The following is a 26379-nucleotide window of genomic DNA, read 5'->3' as shown; positions in this document are numbered from 1 at the left end:
CACAAATTTGATAGGGGTGGGATGGTGCCTGCTGCGGGAGGGTAGGAAGGAGACATGCAAATGCTTCCGGCCCTCAGGCAGAAGCCAGCAGTGCTCAGCTGCTCTCCCTGGGCTATGGGGCTCTGCTCTCTGATCTTGGGCCATGGAAGTGCTCAGATAAACACAGCACATGATGATATCACCCACCTCCACAGCACCCTGGCACAGTCCCTCTCTTTGAGGTCATCTCATTTCCTCCCGAGAGGGGCTGAATATCCCTCAGGGCAGGAGAGGGCAGCCCCTGAAGTGAGATGAAAGCAAGGAAAGAGGGATAGAGAGAGACTATTGCAAAGAGAGGTTTGGGGTGGGCTGAAGTAGGGGGTGGGATCTTGTCTCTCTGGAGCTAGCTACTCCCTGCATTTTAGAGACAGGCTGCTATTCCGAAACTTAAAATCCAAGAAAAGGAGGCAAAGCTGGACCTATCATCAACCCAATTTTATTCATGCCCCAAGAAAACCAACCTTGCCTGCTTCAAACAACCCCTGTCTATTCCAGCTAGAAGTGGCCAGATGCAGAGAGATTGAGGATGGAACAGAGAAGTGGTTTGATCATACAAAAAACCTAATCCTCCACTGTACACAACTCTGGCAGGGGAGAGTGCTTAGAAAAAATTAAAACAGCTTTGACAATAGAAAAATATAACAATGTCTACTTTCCTTTCCCAAAAGCTCATAAGGGATTTCCCCCTTCCCAACAGGAACAAGCCCCCAAGCTAGCTGAGACTGGAGGTATATTATAATACTTATCTCCTAGAACTGGAAGGGAACCTTGAAAGGTCATTGAGTCCAGCCCCCTGCCTTCACTAGCAGGACCAAGTACTGATTTTGCCCCAGATCCCTAAGTGGCCCCCTCAAGGACTGAACTCACAACCCTGGGTTGAGTAGGCAAATGCTCAAACCACTGAGCTATCCCGACCCCTGAATTACAGAGAGGGGGTGAGCAAGGGAATAGCTTCATGCGCGGTGAGCCAGTTCTGGCTGTCCAGAAAGCTGGGGCAGCAGAACCAAGCAGCGAGGATGGTAACTTTAGGGTGCAGGCAAGCTCAGGCACCAAAGCCTATTGCAAGCAAGAGGAAGACTCTCACCAGGCTTCGAATTGGACTCCAGCCCTGGCAGCTGCTGAAGATAATGAGATGATGGAGGCTCAACCTTCTCCTGCCCTAAGCTGCCAAGGAAATGCCCTGCTAACTCACTGCCATTAGCCAGAGGCAGCTTCAGGTTCATGTGTAGGGGGACAGGGTGGGTACATTTCATTAGAGCAAACCCTGGTTCCTGTAAGAGTCAAGGTTGTCTAGAACGGGCCCTGAACTGATTTGTCAGCAAAGGAAGGGGACTTGGGATCAGGCACTTGCATAAACAAAACAAAAATGGAAAGTTAAAATGCTAGAAAACAGCTGCATATTTTACTGAAAATTACTGGCAGGGCTGCAGCGAACCAGCTGGTGTCAACCTGTCCACGCTGCATCAGGAGTGAGCCTCCCAACCCGCCTCCTCAGACTTGTGCTAGTGCTGCAAAAATAGCCGTGTGGACACTGCGGCTCGGGCTGGCACTTCGGCTCTGACAACTGGGGGATGAAGGCACGAGAGCCCAAGTCGCAACATTAAAAGCGACATCTACACCGCTAGTTTTAGAGCAGTAGCATAAGCCCTGCTAGCACACATCTGGGGAGGTTGGTGGGGAGGCTTGTTTTCCAATGCAGTGTAGACAGGTCCAGAACAAAGCAGAGCTCACTCAACAGCAACACATCCATCACCTTTGAGGGGAGCTGGATCAGATCTTTACCCTGGCTAAACGGACTGACAGCCGACATCTGTAACACGGCCTTGCAGCAGAGGATCTCAAAGAGTTTTGGCCACATGAATCAAACTACACAGCAGCTTTATGGAGGCAGATCAGTCTTATCCCCTTTTAAATACAGGGAAACTAAGGCAAATCACCCAAGGCCACACTTGGGAGTTAGCAGCAGAGCAGAGAATGGCACTTAAGAGTCTAACTCTGTCCACTAACAAATACTGTTACACATTAATTGTATGTATATGAAAACCAGCTTCTCTCTTTATCAAATGAATATCTACCACTGCAAGCAGAGCCAGAGGGGGCCAGGCAGCACTTCTCTGATCCTTCTATCCATAAAAGATTCTTCTACCCATCACACGGGCTCTTGGTTCTGATGCGGCTCTGGATGGATGTCGAGTGATGAGAAATGCCAAGGCATCAACACGTTGAATATCCCAATCTCAGAATTATCTCCAGAGAGACCGTTCTGGCCTCACAGCGCTGGGTTCAGTTACTCAATGAAGTAGATGGATGCATATTCATTAAGCATCACTGGGAAATGGAAACAGCAGTTCTTTTAAAACAAGCAATTCTCTCTAGACTCAACCGAGGATCCATTCTGAGAATTCCTCCCTCGGTCCTCAGAATTACAAGGCTTTGTCAAAAGTAGTTCCCTGCATAAAATCCTGCTCTCAGGGGAGAGCCTTAAACGCTGTCCTTAAAACGCATCCCACATTCCAGTTAAATTGACGCATTGCGTGCTGTGAGCGAGCACCACTCCTCCTTGCTCTCAGAGCATCGCGTTTCTTATTGGGACAGAGACGACAGGAATCTCTCTCCGGAATGAGAGAGGGACGTGTTATTCCCTGCGCTGGAGGTTTATGAAAGGAAAGTTATTGCCCAGGATCTCCCCCGTTCCCATGTGTTATGGCGTCGCACCGGCAGCTTCCTGTGGACTGGATTCAGCGCCAGGTTCTGCTTCTAGACCTTCAGCCTGGCTTGGCCTGGGCACCCACCACTGGTGGATTTCCTGGTATAACTCCTGATTCTCTTCTTTCCAGTGTCTGAATTTCTCCGAGGTCAGTTCCGAGTCGTTCAGGAGCTGATCGAGGATCTGGAGCTCAGCCACCTTTGCCTGCAAAAGAACAAGAATATTCCCGGCTGCTCAGTGCTTGTGCATCAGAAGGCATTACACGGCGAGAGGGCTTGAACGTTTCACCTACTTTGAGCGTGCTTTGCAGGGCTCGGACCAGGTGAACTCTCTCGTTGATCTGGGGGTTCTTGTTGCGCTTGATGAAGGATCTGCGGTACTGCTCGTGGGTCAGGAGCTGGCGCGTGCCGATGAGAGACACCCCACCTTGCTTCAGACACTTAATCAGGGACTCCAGTTCTTTGCCAGGGGAGTCTGCATGCGGAGGGGGGGACATAACACACAGCAGATAGAGTTAGAGTGGGGCTGGAACAGCCTCCGTGCCAGGGCGATGGGCTTGTGGGGAGTAGGTGGAGCCTGCTGCCAGGATGGCCCCAAGCAGATCAGGCCCCAACACTACAGCCAGTTCAGGAACCTGGTACTCTGTGGTCAGGAGGGTTAAGAAAACTTCCACAGAAGGCGCCGGAGAAATACGACAGGCCCCAGACACAGTGGCTAGCTCACAGAATGGCATGAGCTATGGCCCTTTGGACATTCTAACACCAATCGTACTGGGACACACCAGACCAGATCCCGGGGGCAGGCTGAACAGAAAGGGGATGGGGAGGGTCATAGGAGATTCTTCACAACAAAGGAAAATCCCTGACACAACCCTTCCCCCACCCTCCATTCAGCACCCCCCTATCCAATGCCCACCTGCCCCAGAAAGGACCCACTCGTGTAACACAGCCCAGAGGATTCATTAACTGCTATACCTGGACCAGTCACCAGAGGGCCACACTGAGCGCAGGTGATGCTCAGCGGCCCCAATCCAGGCCTGGTCTCAGAACAGCAGCGCTAGCACTTACCCAGGGGCGAGCAGGGCCTGCCACTGCCAGGGACGGGGCTCCCCAGGGGGCCCATGGAGTCGGGGCTCCCCATTGCAGCACCGGGCTGGGCTCCCTCCAGAGTGGTTAGCAGCTCCCTTCTCTTCGGCAGCTGAGGAAGAACATTTGTTCAGAGACCTCCCCCGACAGCAAGGAATCCCAGCTCCCGAGGAGGTTGGGAAGAGCCACGATCTTCTCACCCTTTGCCGAGCTGCGTTTGACACCCGCGACGCAGCACCGCCCGCCAGCATCCGCAAAGGGAGGGCCAAGAGCTGACCCCATGTCCCATCACACAGGGCCAGGGCTCTGCCCAGCTGGGCTGTAGGATCCGCCCTCCTCCCCGAAGACACTCACCAGATCAGATCCAGGCCTGGGAGCATCATCATCAGGATCCTCAGCTTCCGTCTCACTGTAGCAGTCTGGCAGGAGAAGCACAGAGGGGACTATCAGCAGGAAAGCCCGAACCAGCCACGGACCTTCGCTCCTGTACAGCACGCTGCCCTTCTCCAGCTCCTTCCATCCAAGGATCTCACAGCACTTTAGTGAGAAGAAGGGGCCCAACCTACCAGCTGGGGATGATCCTCACAGAGTGGGAAGGTGGGGCAAGGCCTCTTGGTCCCCAAGTTGGTCATCTAACCATTAGGCCTCACTGCGTCTCCTCACCCAACCTCGCTCCAGCCCTGCTGCCACTTGTTGACTGGCTCAGCAACAGGATTCTCATCTTCACCCCCTCCTCATCATACAGCGCAGCAAGCTCCTCCCAGGCCAGGAAAGAAGAGACTGGGAGCTGGACTGGAGCCTGGCCTGCCCATACCTTTGGATTCTTGGTCTTAAGGGGGTGGTACCTGCAGTCAGTGCAGAGCGGAACCCTTTTCCTTGACCCCTCTACCCCAGACTCACCACCTTTTTCAGGGGTGTCCCTCATTTAGTCTCACAGGTCCTACGCTGCACACAAAGTTGGGGTCCCCTCGCTTTTGTCAAAAGGCATGTGCGTCGGCAGTCACTGCGCTGAGGTTATAAAAGTCCCAGTGCCAGTGCGATGGATCCTGCCACATTTCAGGTCTCTCACGTGAATCACTCGTGTGTGCCCCTCCTTTCAGATCTCACTCACCGTGCAGTTGGGCCTTCACCAGCTGAACACAGAACTCTGGAGAAGAGACGCTCTGTGCCACGGGGCCCATGCTTCAGACCCCCAAGCCAGAGGCAACTGACTTTCCTCTCTCCCCCTAATGAGGACTACTGGGCTCCAACGTCCAAGAGCTTTGGTTCCCCACCAGTACTTTAAATGTCTATGTGCACCTGTCCGGGGGTGGGGGGGGGGGCGCACAGTGGGGGAGGTCACAGACCCAGCCAATTATAAGGAGAGCAGTGTCCTGAGGGGTGCATTTTAAGCATTGTCTTCCTGAAACGGCTGCTCCCAGATTACAAGAGACCCCCCCACACATACACTTTCAGACCACTTGCAGCACTGGCCCCCCTCCCAGCTAACTATCCTGCCCCAGTTTATGTAGATACGGGAGTGGAGCCCGCTGGAGTCAGGAGGATGCTGGGAGGGGCTCATCGAGTCACCCTGTAGGGACGTGGCACATAATAACTGGTTCGCAAGGTGCCTGGTTTCTACCTTCTTCTCTGTGCGGGAGCGATTCCTGGGCAAGCTTGTATTTGGTTTTGGCAGCGATCAAACCACTCACCCACCTGGGAAGACAAACAGATCACGTACAGTCGCCAAAGAGATCCCCTCCCAGGCACTGCCCCTTCCATCACACGAACCACCTCACGCGTGGGGAAAGCCATCTCAGACCAATGCTTTTGGGAATCAGAGATCCAGCCCTCTTCCACAGCCACCTCCCTTCCTGGCAGCCCGAACCCTCAGGGCAGGTTCCACAAATCACAGTCTGCCTTCACTGAATCGTACCTGCCATTTGGACACAGCCTCCAGTGACCACAGGGACTGTAGATTCAGGCTGGTTCAGCCCCTCCCTAGAATTCTGGAGCTTAACTGCATCCAGGTAATTTAGCGAGCAAGGAGAAGGTTTCGTAGCCAGTCATGGATCACCACAGGGTATTTACTTAGCAATGTCAAATCCTGCTACTTACATGCTCAGATCAGCCAGAGTCTCTGCTGCGAAGATGAAAGGTTTGTACTTCTCATGGCAGAGCTGGAAGACACTGAAAGAAGAACAAGGACGTGGCTACATTTTCCACAAATTCCTCCAGTATTAGCGGGCAGCTGTAACTCTTCAGAGTGAAGCTAGTGTCCAATTCTTAGCTCCATTTCCAGCCTCCCCCAGGGCTAGCTGGGCTCTGCTGAAACACATGTTCACCCTTAACTTGCAGAGCCTTTTGTTTGGGATTTTTAAATTACCCTCCCCTTCCTCCGAAATTAATCAAATTCAAACCCATCCACAATGAGCAGTCTGGACAGAGCCTTTCCCTCTAGGCAGTTCTCTACATTTCCACCTGGTAGATGGCGCTCCTGCACCACGCCCTACAGCGCCGCCTGCTGGGGGAGGGCTGCTTGTTTCCCCTGCACCGTTATTCAGTGCCTCCTGCTGGAGAGGCGGGGACTGGAGCAGCTGGGAGCATCTCCCCACACAGAGCTCCTGCACCGTTGCGTACAGCTAGTCCGCTTAGCGCCAAGCACTCTGATGGATGCGCTACCCTACGGAGTATGCTCCCACACCATCCCCAGCAGCAGGCAGCTCCTGGGTGCTTCAGGGTCCTCCTCTCCCAGGTTAAATTCACTCTCCTCTCCCGAAGCTGAGGTCTCTGTCCAGCATCTCACACACTCACTATTTCTTTTTCTGCTCCCGGGTGCTTTCCAGGTCATAGGTCGACACGTTGATCAGGCCTACGGCTTTCTCATCCTGGGCGGTGAAACAAGGGGCATGTCACACACAGGGGGCTTTGATGCTGTTGGCATTTAGAAGCAAGATTCATTGGGTTTTGGGGCATCACGCGGGACTTTGTGGCCAAGAGAGCCACTGTACCAAGAAGAACAAGGAGTCCAGTGGCACCTTAAAGACTAATGGATTTAGTTGGGCATAAGCTTTCGTGGGTAAAAAACCCACTTCTTCAGATGTCTCCATGAAGAAGAGTGTTTTTTTACCCAAGAAAGCTTATGCCCAAATAAAGACTAATAGATTTAAGGTGCCACTGGACTCCTTGTTGTTTTTGCGGATACAGACTAACACGGCTACCCCAATACTTGTGCAAAGAAGGTAAATCAACAACGTGCGGCTTACTCCGAGAACATCAGGCTGTCCTTGGGGACCTCCTGGGGGGGAGGGATAGCTCAGTGGTTTGAGCATTGGCCTGCTAAACCCAGGGTTGTGAGTTCAATCCTTGAGGGGGCCATTTAGGGGTCTGGGGTTTGTCTTGTTTTGAGCAGGGGGTCCCTTCCAACCCTGATCTTCTCTGATTATAACAATAAAATAATAATCCCCAGTTCTTCTCATCTAGCCTTTCCGCACATAGGCCTAAATGCGCTTTACAGAGGAGATCAGGGTCCTCCTTATAAATGGGGTTGGTGGAGTCAGAAGGTGGGGAAAAGCCCACAAACCAGGTGCAGGATCCACCTTCTTCCAGCTCTCTCTGTGGGGCTGTTACACCCACCCACCCCTCTTACACGTCACCCCTGAATTTGATTCATTGAGTTATCTGAGTGTAGAGGAGTCTCATTTGGGGACATGCACCAACTGGGCCAGGAGAGAAGGTGCAGCGAGGACCACTGCTAACGGGAGGGAGAGGGACAGAAATCTTTACCCTCCACTCTAAACTTCTTAAGCTGACTTCCGATTCCAGTGGCTGGGCTGACCTAGGCCTGGGGGAGTCCACTGGGCTCTGAGCACAGCAAAGTCAAACTTGTCTCACTTTACACAGTCCCTGTAGATTTGTCTCAGGATCTCCGGAATACAGCAGCCAACACCCCCTTCCCTCCCACCATAAGCCCCCTGAGTACACGGCACCTCTGCTTACCCCCCTACCTGCCCCTTTCCACTAATCCCCAGCAGAGCTTGTGGGACGCACTCACACTGGGCTGGTTGTACCAGTAGAGAACGTGGCCCTTCAGCACAAACCAGAAGCGTTTCCATTTCTGGGACATGAATCCCACGTGGTCTTTCTTCTTCAGGAGCCAGCCATCGCAGTCCACCTTGCCCAGCTCCCGACAGGACACCCGCCGGCGGCTCAGCCTGGTAGCCACTCCTGCAAGGAAAGAGGAGACGGGGCAAGGGAGCTCTCTCCAACAGAGGAGCCACCAGCTGCCCATGGATCTTGCCGCAACCATGTCCTGTCAGTGGGGCCTGGGAGCTGCTTCTCCCCCATCCCCACCCCTCTGCACCCTCTCACTGCTAGGGAACAGCAGAGACACGGAAGAGCCCTGTAGGTAGTGGGGAAAATCCCTCCTTTTTGGTGCATGACAACGGGGAGCCTGGGCCCTGGGTGCCCACACTCGTTAATGCACCAGCCATTCATCCCCGTCTGCCTCTGGTCACAAAGGAAATAAGCTTGGTGGTTCTCAGCCTAGACCCTGGAGGGACCCTTTCCATAACCCAACACCACTATGGACTGCAGCTGCTGGCACCCGGCAGCGAGGAGATGGGGAAAGAGGGCCTGGTTCGGCCCAGTGCTGAGCCCCTCACTTCCGTGGCAGAAGCTCACCAAGGAGCAGAGGAGGGAAGAAGGGGGGGTGGGGAGAAGAGAAAGGTTCGGAGCAGGTTCTCCCAGCCCCAGGCTCAGAACAGAAACACTCGGATTCTGCTCCACAGCCAAGAGGAGCAGCACCAGACGCAGGGTTGCCTGTGCCGTGCTCTGCTCCCCGGTACACAGACACCACTTCTGCAGCCCCAAGCACTACATCTGGGCCTTCCTTCCAGGTCTATGCAGCCTGAGCACGTTCTGCATCTGATGCTCACGTGGCACAGAACGCCGGGGAGCCACGTCCCACGAGACCCCTCTTTCCTCCTGGCTGTGTGGCCAAGCAGGGCCGGCCTTAGGGAAATTGCACCCTGGTGCCCTGGCCCCCATGGGTATGGTGCCCCCCCATTGCCCTCATGGGATCCCCGGGATCCCCACACTCCCTTCCCCCCAACCCCTGCACTGTGCCCCCTTCACCCCTAACACCCCTGCATTCCCCTCCGGCACCCTGGGGGGGAACTGAACTGGATGCACGGAGCAGCTGCATTGCTGCTCCCACCTACACAGAACTGCGGCTCCTCTGCCCCACACACCCCTAGGGTGCTGTGTCGGGGGGAGCGAGGAGCGACGTCAGGGCTCCCTGCAGCCAGGTCACATTCCCCACCTGCTCTGGGTAAGAAGAAGGCACGAGAGCAGCAGCTCCTGAAGCTCACCTCACAGCACAGCCCCAGTGTGGAAAGTGACCTGGATGCAGGCAGCCCGCGCGCACGGTTGCTGGAGTGTGTGAGAGGGACAGTGTGTGTGCGCCTGAGTATGAGCGCGCGGTCTCTTTAAGAAAGCGCTCCAGCTCATTCAGACATAGGCAGCTGTCTTGGGACCCACAGGGGCAGCAGCGTGGACAGATTCCCCCCTGCCCTGTCACCCCCACCCTGTTGAGACCAGGTGCATGGGCAGGGGGAGGGGGACACCCCGACATCAGACTTGTCCCGCACAGCAAACAGGACACTCCCAGTCCCGAGCAGCAGCGGAGCAGGAGGGAGGAGGGGCACCCCTGCTCTGGAGGAGTCACCTGGCTGGTCGTCCAACTGCCCCCCTGCAGCCTGGGTCCCCCACCCCCTCCAGATGCTGCTGCTCACCCGATCAGCCCAGCTACAGCAGGTCAGGTGGGACTCAGCTAACCTGCGCACGGTGCCCTCTTTGGCGGGTTGCCCTGGGCCACCGGCCCTGTGGCCAAGTTAATGTGCAACCTAAGAATGCGCCTTGGGCCTGGGGAAAAACAAACCTTTGTGGAAGGGGAGGAAACGCTCTGATCCCCTGGTTAACCTGGAGCTCACGACTGTCAAACCCACAGGGGGATGGGAAGAGGCCACTCACCTTTCTGCCTGGAGCAACTCTTGGTGCCGCTCTGAAAGGGATGAAAAGGACCCAGATACATGTGGTTAGAAAGATCCTGGCCGTGCAAGCAACTCACGAGGCTTTTGGGAGGCAGACGATAAAGTGAAGGAGACGCCGTTATCTACGGCACTGGCCTGCCGGTGGAGAGCAGACAATGCACTCGCTGGCTGGCTGTGGTATGTGGGAAATGGCTGGGCGATCAACGCTTTCTTATTTAGAGCACCCAAGGGCCCTAGCTAGTTCAGCATGCAGCTGCCTGCCCACCAGGTGATGTTAACTGCAGGATAGGGTATACTCTCACTGACTTCACTGGGAGCAGTTAGGCCAGCCCTGAGCCTATCATTTGCAAGGATGAAACTGAGGGTCCTGTTAAATTATTTGTGTCAGACATCCTGCAGCAGTGAGTTCCACAAGTTAACCACACCCAAAGTTAAAGGTTTTTCCCCCCTCTCATCTCAGTTTTACATTTGTTGCCTGTTAAATTTCTAATGGAGTTCCTTCTGGTCTTACAGGGCAGCGGCATTAGGAGCCCATGTGACCTTCTCTACCCCGTCCATGTTTATATTAGTCTTGTGTGCTGCACTGGAGGCCTCAGCCACCTCAGTCCCAGGGGGTTATCGCTATACGGACACACAGGAAGAGACTGGCCTAGGCTCGGTTGCTCTCCTCTCACCTTTTTTGGAAGGGCGGGAGATTCTAGTCCCCGACTTCTGCTCCCAGTTCCGTTCTCTGGGGACTCCTTCGATCTGAGGTCCAAGGTGCTGGGTCTGGCTGGCGCAACAGCAACGGGGGAGCTGCGTCCTTCAAATCCTGCCCCCAAACCTTCGCTCTCCAACACAGGGGCTGCTGAAGCGTCTGCCAAGATCAAACCGATCAGGGGGATGCCAACACCTCTGAGCCACGTGGTGATTTGTATTTCACTTGCACGGAGAGGTCAGACAGTGGGTTAAAAATTTAGGGCCAGATCCCCTGCTAGCCCCACTAAAGCCTTTATTCTGTAACACGAGCGCCATTCCAGTTGCTCAAGCCCAGAGGTTTGTAAGGGGCCTACCCTTTAAGGCGTGAAGCACAGTATGGTCCATGCCGCATTTTACCCGATCACTGTAGTCTCAACTCACATCCCCCACCCCATGGCCATGCAAACCAAACAAGCTCGGCAGGGAAGCTGGTGCTCCAGGACCAGTGTTACCACATGCTCTGCATATGCCCTACATGGAGCGCCTTTGCACACATCACGCAGTGGATAATCTCTCAGGAGATCTCCAGGTGCTCTGGGAACCTTAGTTGATTAAAGTTTCAGAAAAGCCCTGCAAGGACGGTGCTATCAGCACTGTTTTACACCTGGGGAAACTGAGGCACAGAGCTGTTATGGGACCTGCTTAAAGTCGCACAGTGAGTCAGCAGCCAAGCCAGGAAGAGACACCAGATACCCAGGCCTCCGTTCTAAGCAGTAGGCAGCACTCTTTAGACCTGCCCTGACTCCAGGCGGCTTGGTCCCTTTTCTGACTTACTTATATTACAGTAGCATGAAGAGGATCAGAGCGGGCCTCCAATGTGCACAGCGCTGTACGGGAGGCAGCATGTCTGGGGCAGGGACCAGTTATAACAGGAGTCCCAGTCACAGGCATTGACAATTTTTCCCAGGTGGGTGCTCCATCCCCGCTCTGCCCTCAGATCCCGCCTCCTCTCCATCCCTCCCACCCCAACCCAAGGCACCTCCTCCCTCTCCCAGCACCTTCCACCAGCTGCTCCCTGCTCTGCTGGCAGCACCCGGACCCTGCTGAATAGCTGTGACTGGTGGGTACTGAGCACCCCTTATTTCCCTCCCCCCCCCCCCACAGGTGCTAGAGCCTCAGATCACCCACGGAGCCAGCACCTCTGGTCCCGGTGTTGCTCTGCACAGGAATCTCAGCCAAGTATCTGCCCACAATCCCATCCCACTAGCCTGCAACAAGCAGCGCTCACCCCAGTGTGGAAAGCCTTTCAGAGGAGGGCTTGCTGCTTTTCACAGGATGCGGAGGGCATCTGTTCTCTCCTACCTTCAGTGGGGAGCCGCTGTAGGAAGTCCCTGGTCTTCTCTCTGGAGTGGCTTGAGTCCAACACCTCCTCTTCACCAGTGGCGAGATCAAGCGCAGAGTCCAGCCCAGCGATCACGCTTCAGGGGAAGAGAAACCATTAACTAGCACTTGACAGCAAACTAACCCTGTAGCAGGTTTGCTATTCAGCAGAATCGCTCTGCCCTGCAAGCCCCAGCGGTGTGTGGGTGGGAGCGTTTCATCAGAGTTCAGTTCAGCAAAGAATCGCCTGTTAGTGCTGGTCACGTGGGCTATTTTTACCTTTGGCACCACATGTGCGATCTAGGAGCTGATTCTGCATCGTTTTCCTCTCCCACACAAAATGTTACCTCACGGAAAAGTCAGTGGGACAAAACAAGTGTGAGACTCCAGATAAAAATTAAATAAGTACTGCCTAGAGCTTCTATGGTGCTTTTCAGCCATAGATCTCAAATCACTTCATAAATTATGCCCATTTTCCAGATGGGGAAACTGAGACACAGACTTTTTTTTTTTTAAAAGTGATTTGTCCAAGGTCACCCAGCTGGCCAGTGGCCAAGCCAGGAATAAAACTCCAGTCTCCAGAGTTGAAGTCCAGGGCTCTATCCATGAGGCAAACACTGCCTAGCAAGGCCACAACACCATTGTGAGGAAGGGACAGCTCCTCCTCCTTTTCCAGATGGGGAAACTGAGGCATGGAGGTGCTGTGACTTGCCCAGGTCACACAGCAAATTTATGACAGAACTAGGAATGGAACCCAGCGTCCCAACTCCCAGTGTCTGATCCAAAAAACTAGACCACATTTCCTCTCTGGAATCAGGAACCTTTGTATTTGGGGAAGGATGGGATGAGGAGGAGAGAGGAGGGATGTTTTTAAATCTTTTCTACCTCCCCACCCCTCCCACCAGAAGATCCTTAAGGAAACAAATAGTTTTGCTTATAATTAATTCACAACAACATTAAAAATTTCCCTAGCATGTGAGGCTGAAAACAGGATCCTTTCTCTGGTGACCGTGATCTTACCAGATCTACCGTCTACCTGAGCAAACCTACAGAAGCAGGGTCTTTGACTTGCACGACCTATGAATTGGGCCTGTTTAGTCATGGGGACATGATAACAGAGTTCAAACACCTGAAAGGTTGTGAGAAAGAGGACCATGCTCAATTGTTTTCCAAGTCCACTGAGAGTAGGACAAGAAGTAATTGGCTTTGGTTTGTAGCAGGGAAGATTTTGGTTAGATATTAGGAAAAGCTTTCTAACTTGGAGGATAATTAAGCACTGGAACAGGTTACCTAGGGAGGTTGTGGAATCCCCCTCATCAGACAAGCACAGGTCAGACAAAACACATGTCAAGAATAGTTTAGGTCAGGGGTTCTCCGGACAAATGTTTTGATGGCCTCAGAGAGTGACCACCAACTCTTGCTGGTGGCCACTCTCACACCACGTCCAAATCATTGTACTTGATTTACTGCTGGCTAGTAAGTCTGTCATGAAAAGTGAAATTAACAAAACACACAAGTACACCTCTACCTCGATATAATGCGACCCGATAAAACATGAATTCGGATATAACGCGGTAAAGCAGTGCTCTGGCAGGGCGCGGCTGCGCACTCTGGTGGATCAAAGCAAGTTCGATATAACGCGGTTTCACCTATAACGTGGTAAGATTTTTTGGCTCTTGAGGACAGTGTTATATCGCTGTAGAGGTGTATCACTTTTCACCGTAGACTTACTCAGCCCTGCCAAACCTGGGGACAAATTAAGCCTAAAATGAGGGGCTGGGGGTGGCAGTGGGGGGCTAGAGCCTGGCACCCAGGAGCCCAAAGCCCCACTGCCAGCGCCTGCCAGCCCACCACCCCAGGGCTGAAGCCCAAAGCCTGAGCCCGCCCCGGGAAGGTAGGGAACGCACCGGCTGCCTGCTCCTCGAGCGTTATGCCCCAGGTGTCTCCAGAGGGGGACAGGGCCCAACTCCTGCTGGCGGCCCCAGCAACCAACAACAAGGTGGTGCATCCAGGAGCAACAGGGAGAGGGAGGGGCTGTTACTTCCCCCTCTCCACCCCCAGGTTGTGGCCACAAGAAAAGCTCCTGGTGGCCACATCTGAGAAACGCTGGTTCTAGGTTTACTTACTTCTGCCTCAGCACAGGGGGCTGGACTAGACTTCTGAGGTCCCCGCCTGCCCCACCTTCTGTGGGTAACAGACAATGCCTAGTCCCTCCTCCCAACACAGTGGCAAGCGCAGAACCATGAGAGAGGCCTAGAGAAAGACTAGCAAACAGGAAGCCACTTCAGAGTAAGGTTCTGGGCTCTTACCTGGAAGGCAGAGAGACCAAGCTTACTGGAGAGTCATTGTTTTCCAAGCCAGGAGATTCTGCAGCATCTAAGAAGCTTCCAGGTGCCTATAAAACAGTCAGCGAATTTCCATCCTGCGCACCACTGGAGCTCAATAGACACACAGCAGAGCAGGGTCACCCTACTACCATTCTTCTATGCTGCTGGGACAATGCCTTCAGCATTGAGTAAGACCAGACTCTGGGCACTTCACAAAAGCATTGACATGAGAGAAGGACTGGAATGAAGGGAAGCTGCAGAACTGTGAAGCCCCAGGAAGGAGTCTCCAGCCAGCACAAGGAGGATTTGGGAGCACACTGGGTGCGGATGGGAACTGGTGCCCCCTCCAAAAGGCACCGATGCAGCTACAGCTAGCCCTGGGGACCAGGCAAAGAGGGCCCTGGGATCCATCTCCGAACGCATGCGCTGAGCCCAGCGCGACTGGGTTCCTACCCAGTCACTGCCTATTCAGCACAGCAAGTGAAGGTTCAGTTCTCATGCTGAGGGTGTGGGGGTACCGGGTCCTGCTTACCTGATGGCACGGAGACCTGGGGGAACACGGGGACCCCACAGAGGTTAGTGGAATCTTCTTCAGCACCAACGTCACCTGGTTTGGCTTTTCGAGTATTTTCTTCACTAGATTCACTCGAGTCCAACCCACCTGCGTGTGGGATTAGCAGATCAATGCTCATCGCCAGCACAGGCTGAATCGCACTCAATGGGTTGTTTGAAACAGGCAACTTCACAGGTCAGTCTACTCTGTTACATGGGCTCAGTCAGCTGGTAAGGTCACCGGTTTGACCTTGTGTCTGGTAACTATTACTCTGGAGCGCAAGCACCACTAGCCACAGGATTTCAGAAGGGGGATGTTCTCTCCCTAGGCACCTGGTACAATCAATGGTCAGGGTTTAGACACCTGTCTCAATTACAGCTCCATGGTGCGCTACGAACAATGCTACAAACCAGTTAAACACCCGGCCATCAAAGCTGTTTTGTAAGCTAGTCACCCACACCTTTCTCGTTTCACTGTCCATTTCTGCAGCACCACCGGCCAGTTAGAGACATTCAGCTAATAGCCTGCAGCCAGCCAGCTGGCCATCCTCCCTGTCAGAGGGTCAGCAGGATACTCACAGCTTCTTGTCAACTGTTTGAAATGGGCCATCTTGACTATCACTACAACAGTTTTTTTTTCTCCTGCTGATAATAGTTCACCTTATTCAATTAGTCTCATTATAGCTGGTATGGCAACACCCATTTTTTCCACGTTCTCTGTGTATATATCTTCCTACTGTATTTTCCACTGCATGCATCCGAGCCCACGAAAGCTTATGCTCAAACAAATTTGTTAGTCTCTAAGGTGCCACAAGTACTCCTGTTCTTTTTACTCATACAGGCTAACACAGCTGCTACTCTGAAACCTGTCACCATGAAAACTGGTTTTAAATGGAACAATTTTTACACTAAGTATCTGAGTTCTGTAGAAATTGGTTTTATTGTTGCTGCAAACCTGAATGCCCATACAGAGTTCAGGTTTTGCTCAAATACTGAAATGTTTAATTTTGGCTAGACTTTGTGGTGCCTCATGGGAGTTGTAGTCCAGCTGCTTCATCTCCCTGTTCTCCTCTATCAGCTGGGCATTCCAGCCAGACTACATATCCCATGCTGCATCACACCCAGAGACACTCATCATGCACCATCTGCTCTCCCCAAGAAGTGAGACTGGTGCATCATGGGAGCTATAGTCCAGCCAGGGAGCCCAGTTAGAGAAGAATGGGCACATGAGCACCCAAACAACAACTCCCAGGAGGTACCACAGCACCATTGCTGAACCCAGTTATTTCAGGTTTTGATTTTTTTGCTGAAAAGTCAACCTTTCTTCCCACAGGAAAAGACCCACTTTCCAACCAGCTCGAGCAAACAGTCGCCCACCTAACCAGATCCTTCACTGTCAAATGGAGAAAATGATTCTGACCCCACTTGGCTGGGCAGTCAAGATTTATGAGGCTAAATTAACTGATGGTTGTAAGCACGTGGAGAGCTCAGCCAAGTGCTGGGTGTTTGCCTCTCCCAGGACAGAGCCTGAAACCCTCCTTTCCTCCCCCTCTCTTCTGGTTTCAGTCTGTCGAGCATGTGGTTTGACAGAGAGTCAGGGCAGAAACACCCAGGTTCCTTACAGCGATTCCTGGGTGTGCCCTTGTGCTTGTGTTTAGAATGGGAGCGGGGAGGGAGAGGAGAGGCAGGCTTTGGTGGTGTTTGCTTCTCCTCCATGCCGGAGGCGAGTCAGAGAGCAAAGAGGGGATGGAGGAGAGAAAAAATAGCTAAGCACCAGGCTTTCTAATAAAGGAAACTAGCCATGCTAGCATCCCAGCGCTATCTGGGTCATACAGATGCCTACAGCCATGAGGGTCCAGAGCGGTTAAGTGGGAACCAGCCAGTCTTAGTAAACATGAGTAAGGATACGTTGCATTGTCATTCCAGGATCTCGGAGCCCTTTATAAAGGGGGAGCTAGCATAATCCCCTTGTCAGGAGGGGGGGCGCGAGGCCCAGAATCGAAGTGAATTTTAGCCTGGTCCCTTTGGGGCGGGGGTCACACCTTCTGCTGGGAAAAAGCCTCGCATGTGGGGAGCCCCACCAGACCCAAAGAGAACGAAAGTGACTGGCCAAAGGTGACACAGCGAGTCAGGACTAGAACCCCAAGCCCCCACTCCAACCAGAGGCCATGCAGCACCCTCTGACGAGTGTGACGTTCTTCCCCAGGGCAGACCTTACACATCAGCCACGATTGCAGCTATATTCAGAGGCCTCCCTTCCTGGTAGGATTTTGGCTGTCCCAAGAGACCAGCATGCTAACGGGAGTGAGGACAGGGCCATACTTACCACCACCTGCCCATTGACTTGAACAATCTCATCCCCTGGCAGGATCTGGCTGCAGTGGTCAGCTGGACACTAGGACGAAAGGCAAGGAAAAGACCGAACGGTGTCAGAACCGTGCTTGCTGGGAAGCTGAGAAAGGCGGCAGCACAAGTGGCTTGAGCCTAATCAGAGTTAAGCAGGCTGATGTAAGTCAGAGGGGCTCAGAAAAGGGGGATTAACCATTAACTTGCAGTCCTGATCTTTTGGGCGATTCCCGCAAGATTACAGGCGTGCGGGCGGAGATGACTGAACCAAGGCAACGGCTGAAGCCTTGGCCAAGGTTAGCGTGACATATGGCCACAAGTCAGCTGAGTTGGAAGGACTGAGCCAAGTCTTGTCCAATGCAGCCCATGTCCTAGAGCTGGTTCAGGAAGAGGGTTTAGCACCTTAACAAGCCCAGGGAGTTCTGATACCCAAACTAGATTTTGCTCCTCATGGACCAGGGTAGGAAGGTTTGGGACACCAGTTCTGAGCCATCTCCCTGCACCTGAAGGCTGGAAAGACCAAATCAGAAGCCATCTTCCCCTCCCACTCCCCCAAATCTCTCACCTCAGTGGCGGTTCCCGCTATGAAGTGGAGGCAGGAGTTGGTGGATTTGATCTCGATGCCCTGCAGAGAGGGACAGACAGAGTTTGGAAATGTCAAACGGGTCCCCAGTGTGAGCCAGAGGCAGAGGCGAGAATTGTGGCGGAGGAGCAGACTCACCAGACTGTCCTCTGGCTCCGTGGGCACAAGGTCTACGCTCTCCAAGATGGCGGTCTGGTTCAGCAGGGCTGCCGGGCTGCCTCTCGAGATGTTCTCACAGATCCCCGTGAGGTGCCTGCACTGAAGGACAGCAGGAGAGACTCATTCCTCAGGAAACCTGCCAGGTCCTCACATTTTCTACAGAAGGGCAGTAGCGACCTCAGGCAAACCCCGATATGTGCTCTTCTGCACTGAACACACACACACAGAGCGGTACTTACAATCAGCAGGATCTGGTTCTCTCTCTCAGACACTCTGCAGTCCTAGAAGAATGAGAGACATGCAATAATTTAGGCTGATCCAGCTTTACATGCTGTAACCCCCCGAGATGCTTCCTGGCCAGGAGCAGATCATGACGACCCTGCTAGGATGGGGGAATCACGCAACACAGCCCCAAGGCTTGCAGTAGTGGTGCTGGTGGCTCCACTCCCAACGCCCAGTGAGACGCAACATTGAGGCTGTGCAGTCACGAAAGACTTCTCAGCCCTGGTTTTTAAGAGCAGTAGCAGGATTAACCCCAGCGCCCTGGCCAGCTTCCAGGGCAGGTTGTTACATTCCACCAGCCTCAACTCCTCCAGCTGTCTCCAATGGAGATGCCATTCTTCACTCATTCCCGTCAGCGCCGCCTGGCTCCTCCCAGATAGCGGCTGCATGTTGCAGGGAAGCCTGTGTTTAGGGGAGGGAAGGCCTGGCCGATCACATCTAGGCCTAGAGAGCACACTGGGATCCTTGAGGGCAGGCGCTGTGGGGAGGCACCACCACCCCTTCCCCTACAGACAGGGGGATTGGCCCCTGCAGGTCGGCTGATGGTGCTCATGCTCCCAGAGATGGGTACTCTGCCAAGAGGTCATTTTAGTCTCTGCTATTTAGCCCAGATGGGGACAAACAGAGCGCAAGCGTCCCAGGCAGCACACGACTCCGCGACACAGTCTGTCTGAGGAGTCACTGGGCGATCGTACTGAGCCCTCACACAACCCCACACAGCAATGGAGAAAGGATCCAGGAGCAGGGGAGCTGGCAGTGCTCTCGGAGCTACTCCTCGCTCCAAGGACAGACCTTTGAGAGACTCCTTTTGGCTTCCAGGGGCTTTGGATGAGTTCCCGAGGCCACAATCCAGCCTCTTCTTGTGAATTTCACTAGAAAATCAGAGTGACTCCAACAAAAGGAGAAGGCTGGGGGACGGGAGTGGGGAAAACACTCTGGGGATAGGAAATAAGAATGAACTTGTCAACCCAGGTGGCTAGAATGTGGGGCAGCCCCTGGGTTAGGCACAGAGGGGGATCTGTCCACAGGGCAGTCGGCTCTGCCCCCTCCCCAAGGGAGAAGAATCCATTGCTGGGATGGGGGCAGTGGGTGAGAGATGCCTTACTGAGGCCATTCTTGCTCACACACAGAGTTACACCAGCCTCTGGATCTGGGATCAGAAAGGAACCCACCCCCCAGGGCACAATGGCAGGGACCTCTCTGCTTAGCATGGCAGAGGAAGGGGTGAACCACAGCGAGTTAGCGCAGCCGCGGCATTGAGCTCTCCTCTGTTGCACGTGGCACCAGTGGATCGTGGCTCTACTTTTAGGTTATTAGTAGGGTCAGTTTCTTCCTGCCCCACAGCCCTAAACCCACCACCTCTGGCTCCTGCTTCCCCAGACCAGGGTCGGCTCCAGGCCACAGCGTGTCAAGTGCGTGCCTGGGGCGGCATGCCGCGGGGGGCGCTCTGCCGGTTGCTGGGAGGGTGGCACGCAGCTCCGGTGGACCTCCCGCAGGCGTGCCTGCGGAGGGTCCGCTGGTCCCGCGACTCTGGTGGAGCATCCACAGGCACGCCTGCAGGAGGTCCACTGGAGCCTCAGGACCAGCAGACCCTCCGCAGAGACGCCTGCAGGAGATCCACCGGAGCCGCGGGACCAGCGAGCGGCAGAGCGCCCCTGCGGCGTGCCGCCATGCTTGGGGTGGCAACATTGCTAGAGTCGGCCCTGCCCCAGACCCTGTCCCCTGGCCCTCCACCCTCCTCCGGCCCCCGCCCCCCAGATCCTGTCCCCCTGCCTTCCGCCCCCTCTCCTGCCCCCGCTCCCCTAGACCCTGGCCCCGGGTTCTCTGCCCGCAGACCCTGTCCCCCTATCCTCAACCCCCTCTTCTGCCCCGGCTCCCCCACACCCTCTCCTCTGACCCTCCACCCCTGCTCTCCCAGACCCTGTCCCCTGTCCTCCGTCCCCTCTCCTGCCCCAGCTCCCCCAGACCCTGTCCCCTGTCCTCCATCCCCTCTCCTGCCCCTGCTCCCCCAGACCCTGTCCCCTTGCCCTCCACCCACCCCCTTCATTTACAAGCCATTAAGGATTCCCTGTGTCTCCTTTTCCATCTCTCTCCATGTCACAATCTCCCTTCCCCCACCTCACAGCTACCCTTCCCTTCCTCGCTTCCAGACTCTGTTTCCAAAGCCGGAGAAGCCTCCCCCAGAGCCCATTCCAGACGCGCCCTCTCCTGCCGGTGTCCTGGACTCTGCATTCCCCCCTGAGCAGGCCAGGATCTTCAGGGAACGATTAGCTCCCAGTACCTGTGGCTCAGCCGAGCAGCAGCCCCCGAATCTCTGGTTCAGCCCGTTAGGGAGGAGAGAGACTTTCGCTCAGCTGAGTCTCATGGACAACTGAGCTCCCCCCAGCCCGGAACCTGATCCCAAAGGGTGAATCACAGGGTTATATAAAGAACAGTTCCCCACCCCCCCTTTGATGTTGTTTATCTCCTGGTCCCTTCCCTGCTCACACTCCAGTCATTTTCTCTTTCCCTTCCCCTCTTTGCAGCTGACTGAGCTGTGCCAAGCCGAGGGTCCGATCGCAGCTGCGCCCACCCATGGCTCTCATCTCCTATTGCCCACTTCCCCCTAGGCAGCACCTCAGAGGCACCGAGCCTTCCCTGGGCAGCTCAGGTACACGCGCCCCTTTGGCCAGCTTTGAATCACTGCCATAACCTTTCTGTAAAGCGCGGCCGTTCCGGAGATAGATACCGACATGGGCTCAGGTGACCAGATCGCACATGCCCCAGGCAAAATGCGGTCTCTCCACTTCCAGACCTCGCTCCAGGAAGCCTTCACAGCGTGCTTGCAACACTAAAACCTTCAGTCCCTCCCTGACCCTTCCTTGATGGGCTCCCCAGGCTCCCCATGGACTTGCCTCTAAATTGGGTTCTTGAAGGCAAGATGCATGCCTAGGATTTGAACTGGCAGCACTCGTACCTCTTGCTGATAACCGTCTACTCTAGCTGGAGAGCCCTGCTGGGGTCCAAGGAGGTGTTAGAGGAGTCAGAACACTGTGGACTACAAAGGCATTGCTGGCTAGAAGCCATGTCGAGACCTGAGTCTGCTTTTACCATCTCGCAACCAGCGAATCCAAGATGAAGGAGCACTGCAGAAGACTAGCAAACAGAGGACTGGAGGATGAAGGTAGTTAACAGGACTCCTTCCCATGACTCAAATACCACCCCTCCGACAGCCCCTCCCCCCCGCCAGCAGCAACTTGCTTATAGACATGAGTCTAGTGATTAGAGCAGGAAACTCGGAGCCAGGATTCAGGCATTTTAGCCCTGACACATTGTGCAAGTCAGTTAATCTCTGTGCCTCAGTTTCCCCATCTACACGTGTGGGTGACCCTGACTTATTTAATAGAGCTTCATTTGGGTTTGTAAAGCACTTTGAGAACTGTAGGGGAAAGGTGCTATTGAAAGGCAGTGTATAGTTCTCTGTTCCATCATCTGACAGTTTATAATCTCCAGTCAGGTTCCTTCTTTTAAACAGTCTTCCACCAATATCCATTCATCTGACTCAGCTACCTGCTAACCCATCCCTGCCAGAGGGGGCAGTGCCCCACATCCAGTAAAAACACTTCAGAAGGACAAATGGTTTGCCTACGAAATGAACCATATTGCACGGCTCAGAATCATAATGCAGAAGGATATAGTTGGGTTCCCTATAAGTGACAAGCTCCAAATTGGACATGGGCTGGTCTATCAATACTCTCGACTTTATCCTTGAAAAATATATACTATATAACCAGTGCAAGGTTCACTTGTCTGTTCAGAAATGGCCCAACGTTTAGATATATGGACACAATAAGAGCAATAGGAAGGTCTCCAGTACAGATTTAAATTGTAATGAAAACACACATTATTAAAAAACATTTGCCAGAAGCGTTAGTAACAAAACACTGCAGCAGGGGCCTGTCCCAAAATGCAACTGACTCTGAGCAACAGACATGAGCAATTTTCATTCTCGGAACTGAGGGAGATGCACAAACAACGAGGGACAAATTAAGAGTATGAGAAAGAAAAGCTTTAAAATCCAAGGGGCTAGTAACACCGTTTTAACACAATAGTTAAATTGACAGCGTGCAGGGTTGCTGAGACTATGAGAAAATGTTTTGAATTGAAATAAGAACAAAGAAATTGATTCCCCAGTCCCGCTAGGAGCTCACACTCTCCTGGGATATGGGGGTATTCGTCAGCCAAGGGGGAACATTCTGGAGGGGGGAGATCCTGATGAAGTTTTGGGAAACATCTCACTGATCGTTTGCTAGTGAGAAAAACGTGTGTGTGGCATGTGGGTGTCGGTCAGTCCTTACATTGTGCTCATCACCATGGTATCTGGACAGCCCTCCTTTTCTGCCCCTCCTTCTCTCACTTCCTAGGTCATGAGACACCCCGGCATGACACGAGTACTGAAGAGATGTTGCCCTTATCCACAGGCCCCCTGCACATCTCAGGGGGTAACACGCAAAACACGCCAACCCTGCCACAGTCTGGCTTTGGTTTCTTGGGATTTTTAAAACCCTCATTACTGACCTTCTGCAGGATCTGGGCCAGCTCTCCGCAGAGTGAGACAATGTCCCGGCTGGCTGGGTAATCATTCAGGTGAGAGAAGAGATACCTGTGAAGTGCGGGAGTGAGACAGTCGTCAGGTCAAAGGAAGGCAGGAAAGGAGAGGGCCCAATGAGCCTCAAGTTAATTGAGGCACCGTCCTCCCCTTGGGCCAGGGCCTTAACACAAGCGAGGAATCTTCCAGGGTTTTATGGTGCTTTCTGAAGGGGCCCCAGTTGGCCCAAGCACTGGCGATAGGACACAGAGCTCATCGCCTGCAGCGGGCAGCTGCCAGGCGCTCCCTGGCCAGCGTGGAACAAGGTGGGAATCTCGATCTTGTTCACACCCCATAGAGCCACCTCAGCAAAGGAGTGAGCAGGCTGTGGGGATGGAACTCCCCTCTGGATGCAAGAGGGGGTCCCTCCAGGGAAGAGGCACATGGGCAGGGAATCCTTGTCCAGCCACTGCCCATGCTGTGCCCCTTCTCGGCACAGAAGGCTCCGGGCTGGCATGCTGCTGTTTTCACCATCACCAAGAACAGTGTGGTCACAGCACCGCCTTCCCGTCCCCAGTCACTGAGTGGAGCCTTGTCCCTCTGGGCTAACAGACCATCCTCCTCTGGCCAGGGAGACACTGGCTGCCTTGCATCTAGTCCTGGCAGCACTGGCCCGTCGTCTCTTTCTGCCTCTGCAAAGACTGTGTGTGCAAACCCCACAGACACAGAAGTCCTGTAGCTTCCTCCCTGTGCCATTCAGTGATCCCCTTCCTTATCATGTGGGATCCCTCCTTACATGGCCCTGGCCTTCCAGCCTCCCCACGTGCTTTCCCCGGCCTCTGCAGACGGGGGGAGCAAGTACCTGTGGAGCCAGGAGAAGAGCCCCTTGGCCGCCGTGATCAGCTCAGCGATGCAGGCCAGGAGGTCCGGGGAGGGCGTCTCGATGGCCTCTCCATCATACACGGTCACCTTCCTGCGGCTCAGGATGAGGGTCTGGGTGGTCCGAGCGACTTGCTGCAGCTTCTCTGTCAGTGTCCCCAGGCTGGTGGTCTCCAGCTCGTAGTTCTGCGAGAACAATCCAGACTAACTAAGCCGAGGAGAGAGGCTCCAGCCCTGGAGCAGCTCAGAACGAAGGCTGAGGGTGGCAGACATCCCACAACCCTGCACTGCTCCCTGAAACTGCTGGGTGTGGGGGGCAGGATCCCCGACCCACCCATCCCCTGGATCCCAGAGCTCCCTCCATCTGGGAAGCAAGGCTGCAGGTCAGACACTAGGAGGGAACCCTCACACCGTCGCTCACCACAGGAGGTGCTGGAGATTGGGAGAGGGCCTTGCTCCAGCCTCACAGCCACTCACTCACCAGCGCACACAGCTGCTCCACAGCTTCCAGAATGAGCTCCTGATGGCCAACACGCCTTAGGCCCAGTTCCTCCAAGCGCCGATAGGACAGCTGCAGCAAATCGTTCCCGGTCAGGGACCACGTCTCAAAGGGATACTGCTGCAGCGCCTTGTCCAGGCCTGAAAGGGGAAATCGCAGCTGCTTCCAGATCGCCCATGTCCAGACCTCAGCCTGGATTCCCTCTCTGCTGACAGCTCTGCCAGGCCTTCCTGTCCTCTTGCCTTCACCAGGGCTTAAGCCCTGAAGCATGAGTTTTAACAGCCCTTCCAGAATAGCATTAACTCATCTAACTCCAGACACTCTTGTTATCCACCAAATGCATCCAAACCCCTTTGGAGTCTTGCTGAGGTTTTGGCCTCAGATGCATCCTGTGGCGATGATTCCACCGTCTAGATACATGCTGTGTGAAAAAATATTTCCTTGCGTAGGTTTTGAGTTTGTCCCCTTTCTGTTTCACTGATTGGCCCCTTGTCCAGAGACTGGAAGAACAGAGCCTCTGATCTACCTTCTTCCCCATCCCACCTAGTGTGTAACACCAGTTACCTTCCCTGGCTGCCAGATCTGCTTCCTCCCTACTGGCAAGTCCCCATGGGGCTGCATATCCACCCCCACCAGTATGTGCACCTCCCTGCATTGGACTGTATATCCTCCCCCAGGAATGTCTCTCCTCCCCCAGGGCAGGGATCCGGGCTGTGCCCAGCCACGCCATGCCAGCATGAGTCTAACCCGCCTCGGCCAGAGCCCCCAGGTTTCAGTCGCTCCTGCTCCCAGCAGCACTTGCACAGCTCCTCCTGCCAGCCCAGACTCTGCCCTGGGAGTGGGCAGCCCCCCTGCCCGCCCTAGGGGCTGGAGTGCACCCCCTGGCCATTGGGGCTGGAACTAGGGGTGCTCCCACACCCCCTGGTCTGAAGTGGTTTCCATCATACACAGGGTTTACGTTCCAGTTTGGTTCAATGGCTTTCAGCAGCCCCCATACAAACTCTGCCAGCCCTGGACCCTCCCCACTCACCTCTCAGCCACTGCACCACCTGCCCAGGGCTCCAGGCGCCGATGGGCTCCATGCCCAGCTCTGTTCCCGGAAAGTCTGTCCAGGGGCAGGACTCCCGGACACACCTGAGCTGAGACAGCCCCACCAGGTAACTCCCAGCCGGCTCTGGGGTTGGTGCAGCTGCCTGTCGCTCAGCAGGGAGAGGCCCGCCCCCTCTGGAGGACCCTTGCTCCCCTCCCCAGGGGGATTTCCAAGCTCTTAGCAACCCAGCTCAGAGCTCTGCCCAGCCTCCAACTCCCCGCCGCCCCCCAGTCTCACTGATTCAACAGGCTTACACACCCAGTCCCCCCAGGCTGTCTCCTGACTCTCTTAAAGGCACAGACCCACAGGAGGTTGTTTACCGCGGCCCTGGCCAATGAGGGAGTGTTCCCTAGTGGGCATCGGGCAGGACTGGGTGCTAGGAGCTCCGAATTCCACCAGATTCCACATCTGATCATAGGCGAGTCACTAACACAACACCTGCTATCTCGGCTGACAGGCCTGGCACGGAAAGGAGGACTTGCGGAGCTAAAAGCAGGAGCGGCTACAACTTGAGCTAAAGAAGCAAGGTCCCCGAGCAGGGGTTGTCACAGGTAGCCTCTGCAGCTCCGACACCTGTAAGACATGCTCACCAGTGACATTCTGTGCCTCAGTTTCCCCACTTGTAAAATGAGAATAAGTACAACTGGCCTACCAGCTCATCCCAGGGGGAGTTTAAGTCTGTAAAGTGGTTTGAGATTCTTACATGGAATGTGTTGTAAAAATACAAAGTATTATTACTAACATAGTGCGGCTAAACATTGCATGCTCACTCTAAATATTAAAGCAAACACCATCCTTGCTGACTGCATATCATCCGGGAGCGTGTCCTACCGGTTCATGCAGAGGCTGGCAAACAGAAACTCCTGGATTCTATACCCAGCCACTGTCTCAGCACGTGACCATGGGCACGGCATTTAGCCTCAGCTTCCCTCTCTCTAAAATGGATTCACCTTGGTAAATACTTGGAGAGCACAGAATCTTAGAAATGTAGGACTGGAAGGGTCCTCGACTCATCATCTTGTCCTATGCCCTGCACTGAAGCAGGACTATCACCTAGACTAGTGGTTCTTAACCTTTACTGCAGCCTGCACCCCTTTAGTTCTCAAAATATGTTCTCGCACCCCCTACCAAAAATCAAAATATGTTCTCGCACCCCTTAAACCTAGATATATTT

The 26379-nt window shown here is 54.2% G+C and overlaps 1 protein-coding gene across 1 annotated transcript; it reads right to left on the bottom strand.

Annotated features, from left to right (window-relative positions):
- Window positions 1-877: 877 nt before the first annotated feature.
- Window positions 878-26258, bottom strand: CNKSR1 (connector enhancer of kinase suppressor of Ras 1). Its single transcript, XM_030538871.1, has 21 exons — window positions 25146-26258; window positions 24098-24255; window positions 23600-23802; window positions 22728-22812; window positions 18128-18169; window positions 17868-17987; window positions 17712-17771; window positions 17127-17195; window positions 14781-14909; window positions 14231-14316; window positions 11904-12019; window positions 10538-10719; window positions 9844-9874; window positions 7865-8037; window positions 6625-6698; window positions 5929-6000; window positions 5453-5526; window positions 4186-4250; window positions 3814-3943; window positions 3039-3220; window positions 878-2950 (listed from the first exon to the last, which is right to left on the bottom strand). Exons 1-21 carry the CDS (start codon window positions 25195-25197, stop codon window positions 2741-2743), a joined length of 2313 nt encoding a protein of 770 aa, XP_030394731.1. The 5' UTR covers window positions 25198-26258; the 3' UTR covers window positions 878-2740.
- Between the last annotated feature and the right edge of the window lie 121 nt (window positions 26259-26379).

The sequence above is a fragment of the Gopherus evgoodei genome, chromosome 20 (genome assembly GCF_007399415.2).
Source record: "Gopherus evgoodei ecotype Sinaloan lineage chromosome 20, rGopEvg1_v1.p, whole genome shotgun sequence".
Lineage (NCBI taxonomy): Eukaryota > Metazoa > Chordata > Testudines > Testudinidae > Gopherus > Gopherus evgoodei.
This window is presented reverse-complemented; position numbering and strand designations above follow the sequence as displayed.

What these genes read in the sequence shown, in the direction of transcription:
- CNKSR1 (XM_030538871.1), bottom strand. Translation starts at nt 25,197, where the DNA reads ATGGAGCCCATCGGCGCCTGGAGCCCTGGGCAGGTGGTGCAGTGGCTG. An exon ending in AAGTCAATGGGCAGGTGGTG is followed by an intron (nt 14,910 to 17,126) that starts GTAAGTATGGCC and finishes TCCCACACGCAG; the next exon opens with GTGGGTTGGACTCGAGTGAA. An exon ending in CCAGGCCTGGATCTGATCTG is followed by an intron (nt 3,944 to 4,185) that starts GTGAGTGTCTTC and finishes GTTCTTCCTCAG; the next exon opens with CTGCCGAAGAGAAGGGAGCT.